At 48.2% G+C, this 6,000-nt stretch overlaps 1 protein-coding gene across 2 annotated transcripts; it reads right to left on the bottom strand.

Moving 5' to 3' along the window:
* Positions 1–2,082: 2,082 nt before the first annotated feature.
* Positions 2,083–2,677, bottom strand: IQCF6 (IQ motif containing F6). Of its 2 annotated transcripts, none has more exons than XM_055557225.1 (2): positions 2,663–2,677; positions 2,083–2,451 (listed from the first exon to the last, which is right to left on the bottom strand). In XM_055557225.1, exons 1-2 carry the CDS (start codon positions 2,675–2,677, stop codon positions 2,083–2,085), a joined length of 384 nt encoding a protein of 127 aa, XP_055413200.1. The 2 variants fall into 2 exon arrangements, with proteins under 2 accessions (XP_055413200.1, XP_055413199.1); XM_055557224.1 differs by lacking the exon at positions 2,663–2,677 and adding an exon at positions 2,562–2,579 and having other exon boundaries at positions 2,083–2,457.
* Between the last annotated feature and the right edge of the window lie 3,323 nt (positions 2,678–6,000).

Genomic DNA, 6,000 nt, shown 5'->3' with positions numbered 1-6,000 from the left:
GGGACTCTTGCAGTGGTGGTGAAGACTTTGGATGAAACTTGGCCTTCTTGGACTGCCCCACAGTCGCCATTACTGACACCTGTGTGGTGTCATCTTCCTGGGATACTGTCTACCTGGGACTAGAGGCCTAGCTTACTTTCCCCAATAGCCTTTCCCCATCTCAGACCCCAGCTGTCTGGAGGTGCTGGACCTTCCTGCTTCCACAGGTTTTTGACCCAGGGTAGCTCTGCCTCTAGATCCCTGTTTTACTTTGCATGCTTATCTCATCAGAGAGCAGAAAACCTTGATTTCCTTGAGCCCACTGAATGTAAAGCTGGGAATTCTACGTGACCATCTGCAGATGGGACCACGCGAGCTGAGTAGGGGACTGTAACCTGGGCTGGGAAGGACTTAATTCATCAGTTTTCACATTGTGGATGCATACTGAATTTCAGTGCCCAGGCCACTCCCCAGCCCAGATAAAGCAGAATCTCTGGGTAAGCCTAGGCATCAGGGCATTCCAGTATCTTAGGGGATTCCAGTGCCTATTGTAGGCTGTAAATCAGAGAGTTAAACTCTTGCTAGCATAGATTTGAAACACCTCTCACTGCAGGGGTGAATGCCTCACAGGCTAAGTCATGCAGAATTCCTGCCGTGTTCAGTTTGTAGACCTAACCAGTTTCCTACCACTCACCACTGCCAGTAAGGAGGAGAAAGCTGTGTTGAAGCTCCTAAAAAGGGCCCTTGGAAGAGTGAGGAACCTAGCTGCATCATTGACACTTGCTGCTACTGGAGGTGATGGATGTCGAACTGAACCCTGAATCCTTACATCTGTCACAGCTGTTCTAGGGACACCCTGCCCCGAATCCCGAACACACACACAGGCACTGAGCCCTGGGTGAGGGAGAACCTTACCCAGCTGCGAGGCCCATGAAAACCTCTGGCTTCTGTACACCTCCCCAGCTGGTCCTCCCATCCCTTGTGCAAGGCCACCCTTTGCAAAATCCTGGGGAGGGTCATGGACCTCAGACTCCTGGGATGCAGGTTCAGACAAGTATCACACCTGACATAGGGTGAGAGTGACAGACTTGGGCATGTTTGACAAAGCAGAGACTGAGAGAGCATATTCAGAGACGATTGAGACATAAATGCCAAGAGATAATAAGAGCCTCAGCAAAGCATAGACACATCAGCACCCACTCAAGGCAGGCTCAGCAGAGGATGTGGTAGTTTGTGAGAGGGTTGGGGGAGAGAGGGAATCTTGAGGGAAGGCCAGCTCAGCTGCTTCTGAGGATGTGATAAGGTTTAGAAGCTGTATCCCCAAGCTAATGACCTCTGATGGCAGAGGGATAGCCCTCCTGTCTGCTCACCCCTATTCTTCCTCTGCTTGTTTATCCACTCCAATCCTCAGGCTTTCCCGCCCCCCGCCAACACCAACTCCATGCTTGGTTCTCCCAGGAAGTGGCCAGCACAGGGTGGGGTTGAGGGGTGGGGAGGCATGTTTCTTAGCCTCTGGGGAGGGAGGCAGCAGGCACAGCTGCAGCCTCTCTGCTTCTGCCCTGGCCTTCCCCAGGGGCTGGCTTTAGCTGGCTGTCCCCCATTGAGGCACAGCGCCTGTCCTGCTGCTGCTCAGCTGGGGGTACCCTGTCCTCCTGGCTCACTGCCAAGCTCCGTGCCGGCCCTGAGGGCCCTGCCGATCAGAAGCCTGTGGAATCCTGCCCTTCCCAGCTGGCTCTGACTGCAGCCAGTCCTAATCTGAATGGAAACGGCTTGGCAGGGGCTGCAGAAGAGTAAAGCCCAGTGCCTACCCGAATTGTGGTGGGAGCTGGGATCAGGCTGGCTCAAGTGTCAGAGCCAGCCCTGAGCTCTGAGCTTTCTTTTGGGTACAAGATTGGTCAGGTTTACTTTAGGAGCAAGGGCCTAGTGTGAGTTGTCCTGGGACAGGCTTTAGACTATGCCAGGAAATCATTTTTTTGGAGGGTGGAGGCAGGAAGATAAGGGGCTGATCCCTCTTCTGTGGATCTGATTTCCAAAGGGCAAGGCCATGGTCAGTAAATGTCTTTATTGAAAGAGAGATCCAGTCTCCTTGGCTCTGCCAGCACCCTAGGTCATGAGGATTTCGATGTCGAGCTCTAGCTGGCTGGCCCTGACCTCATAGCGGCCCCGGATCAGGCCTCGGGTTTGGCTGGCATGCCAGCGCCAGTGAGACTGGATGATGCAGGCCGCTTGGCGTGCCTGGAGAAACCGTCTGCGGGCCTGCCACATGCGAACCTGTGCCTGCACCTTCACCACTGCCCATTCCTGGCAGGTGTAGAGTCTTAGTGCCAGGCGCCGTCTTTGCTCCAGCATCTTGGCCTGCATCGACCTCCACCAGCACTGGATGACCCAGGCCCTGAGTGCTGCATCCAATAATGTCCGGCGTACCATGTTGCCACGCCACCATGACTGAATCTTTATGGCTGCCTTCTCTAACTGATTGGGGGAAGGAAGAACATGGAGATGCTCAGTGGGGTACCCTCCCATTCCTAACCCCACCTCTGGTGCTGGGAGGAAAGGGGGCATGGCCCAGGTAGCCCTGGCCTCTTATTTCTGGGCCCCATCCGTCTTATTTCCAAACCCTACTCACCTTTAGACACTGCTCATTATCCTCTGGACAGATCCCTTCTGTATGAGCCTCACTCACATTTTGTGTGTCCATGGCCCTGGTCTTTAGAGTCCACTCATCTATCAGTTAGGCCACCCTAGTCTGTAGCCCCGCCCTCAACTGTTAAGCACCCCATCACTAGACTCCGCCCACCTGCACAAAAGTCTCCCCTCATTAGGTCCTGTTCACCCACATTTCACCCACATCTCTTTCTCCTCTTCTTTTGTTTGTATCTTCTTATGGATTGACCAGCCACCTTATTTACTGATACCCATAACTTTAGGGGGGCTGTCATTATTTCTTGCTTCCAGTTTATTTCTCAGACTCAGCTGGTGTCTTAAGCCTTGCTCTTTCTACACCTTCCAGCCACTTAGTTCTGGTCCTGCTGGTGTCAGTGGATAGAAAGATTCATTCAGCTTTGCTTCAAGTAAGGGATTACACACACACTCGTCACCAGTGTGGGTTTCTGGAAGCCTAAGTGTCAGGGTCTTTGGGAGGGACCTGAGCAGTGTGTTCATGGGCTAGTATGTGTTTTGTTAAATTTGTGGAAGCAAGATACTTTATCTGCGGTTGGAGAGGGCTTCTGTCTCCCCTTCTCTGACCCCTTTGTCACCCTTTTCCTGTCAGGTACCATGGGATGGCCGCAGTTTCTTTTGGAATGTGACTAAGGGGAAGCTGAGTTGGGATATACTTAGTATGGGTTAATGTGATAGATTTATGTGGTTCACAGTCACCCCTGGGAACAGGTAAATTCTTGTTAGACATTCTGCTAGCAATGACTTCCCAGGAGTTTCCTACCAGTTACAACATCCATTCACCTGTGTCATGCTTTGACATGGGGACAGAAGTGCAGCTACGGTGATGTGGACACTCCCTGCAGTGCCTGGCACCAGAAGTGTAGGTACAGTGCAGGAAGAGCAAGGCTTGAAAAGTTTGAAGACAAAAACTGGTCCATAGAAAATTCTTACTGTTTTTAGACACGTAAAATCCTAAGTAGTAGATTCTGTTTTCGTTGATGCCTGATTAAAATTGAAGTTCTGTCTCGTCAGAAATGTAATATTTGACAATGCAGTGAGACGGTTATAAATATTCCAAGCTTTTTTTTTTTCTATTTTGGTATAAATTTTGTAAAATAGAGTGTATCAGAATTCCAGAATCGATGCTTTTGAACTGTGGTGTTGGAGAAGATTCTTGAGAGTCCCTTGGACAGCACAGAGATCCAACCAGTTCATCCTGAAGGAAGTCAGTCCTGAATATTCATTGAAAGGACTGTTGCTGAAGCTGAAACTCCAATACTTTGGCCACCTGATACGAAGAACTGACTCATTTGAAAAGACCCTGATGCTGGGAAAGATTGAAGGCGGGAGGAGAAGGGGACGACAGAGGATGAGATGGTTGGATGGCATCACCATCTCAATGGACATGGGTTTGAGTAAATTCTGGGAGTTGGTGATGGACAGGGAGGCCTGGCGTGCTGCAGTCCATGGGTCTCAAAGAGTCAGACACGACTGAGGGACTGAACTGAACAGTGATTACAGGGAACCAAGCAGAACTCTATGAATGGTGTACATGCTGGCATGAGAAATCCTATTTTATGCATCTTGAAAGTCAATAATGTTTCTATAGAAAATCATATGAAAAATCATCATATAAAGAAATAATAAAAGATTATGCAGCAAAAAATGTAGGACAAATACCACAGAGGTAGGACACTTAACTAATATATACCTTGTTACATTTGTGATCTCTGCCACCTCTTTTATATGTGCATTTGTTGTCTTGACTTGTCCTAAATATTCACTGGCCTGATTTTAAGTCTATAATTTTGTATTCTTTTTCTTAAAGTAGGCCTTCCAATTTATATAAACTTTAGTTCCCACAAAACCTGGGTCTGCCCTGCTTTGCTGTAAGAATGCAACTGTGTGGCCAGGGATCATGGGAGTTCACATGAGTTTTTAGAATTCAGAGTTAGGACTGAAACTGCAGAAACAGATGATGCAGAGCTGCTGTGCATCCTTTGGGATTTGAAAGGCCATCCTGGCTCTAGTTTTAACATGCATGATATTCCTCATTTTTCTGCATGAGCCACATACTATGGCTTCTGTTTATGTGTATTTGAGGCCTCATACCATCACTTGTACTAATTGCCATGGCACTGTCCATCAGCGTGTCTTACAGATTCTGGCCATATTTTCAAGCAAGCAACTTCTTTAGGTAATATTAGCTAGTAAAGTAATGCTCAAAATTCTCCAAGCCAGGCTTCAGCAGTACGTGAATGGTGAACTTCCATATGTTCAAGCTGGTTTTAGAAAAGGCAGAGGAACCAGAGATCAAATTGCCAACATTGCTGGATCATCAAAAAAGCAAGAGAGTTCCAGAAAAACATCTATTTCTGCTTTATTGACTATGCCAAAGCCTTTGACTGTGTGGATCACAATAAAGTGTGGAAAATTCTGAAAGAGATGGGAATACTAGACCTGCCTCTTGAGAAACCTATAAGCAGGTCAGGAAGCAACAGTTAGAACTGGACATGGAACAACAGACTGGTTCCAAATAGGAAAAGGAGTACATCAAGGCTGTGTATTGTCACCCTGCTTATTTAACTTATATGCAGGGTACATCATGAGAAATGCTGGGCTGGAGGAAGCACAAGCTGGAATCAAGATTGCCGGGAGAAATATCAATAACCTCAGATATGCAGATGACACCACCCTTATGGCAGAAAGTGAAGAGGAACTAAAAAGCCTCTTGATGAAAGTGAAAGTGAGAGTGAATAAGTTGGCTTAAAGCTCCACATTCAGAAAACGAAGATCATGGCATCTAGTCCCATCACTTCATGGGAAATAGATGGGAAAACAGTGGAAACAGTGTCAGACTTTATTTTGGGGGGCTCCAAAATCACTGCAGATGGTGATTGCAGCCATGAAATTAAAAGATGCTTACTCCTTGGAAGGAAAGTTATAACCAACCTAGATAGCATATTCAAAAGCAGAGACATTACTTTGCCAACAAAGGTCCGTCTAGTCAAGGCTATGGTTTTTCCAGTGGTCATGTATGGATGTGAGAGTTGGACTGTGAAGACAGCTGCTGCTGCTGCTAAGTCGCTTCAGTCGTGTCCGACTCTGTGCGACCCCATAGACGGCAGCCCACCAGGCTCCCCCGTCCCTGGGATTCTCCAGGCAAGAACACTGGAGTGGGTTGCCATTTCCTTCTCCAGTGCATGAAAGTGAAAAGTGAAAGTGAAGTTGCTCAGTCATGTCCGACCCTTAGTGACCACATGGACTGCAGTCTACCAGGCTCCTCCATCCATGGGATTTTCCCGGCAAGAGTACTGGAGTGGGGTGCCATTGCCTTCTCTGGAAGACAGCTGAGCGCCG

The sequence above is a fragment of the Bubalus kerabau genome, chromosome 20 (assembly GCF_029407905.1).
Source record: "Bubalus kerabau isolate K-KA32 ecotype Philippines breed swamp buffalo chromosome 20, PCC_UOA_SB_1v2, whole genome shotgun sequence".
NCBI classification, from domain to species: Eukaryota; Metazoa; Chordata; class Mammalia; order Artiodactyla; family Bovidae; genus Bubalus; species Bubalus kerabau.
Note: the sequence above shows the minus strand (reverse complement) of the source record. Positions and strands in the feature narration are given on the sequence as shown.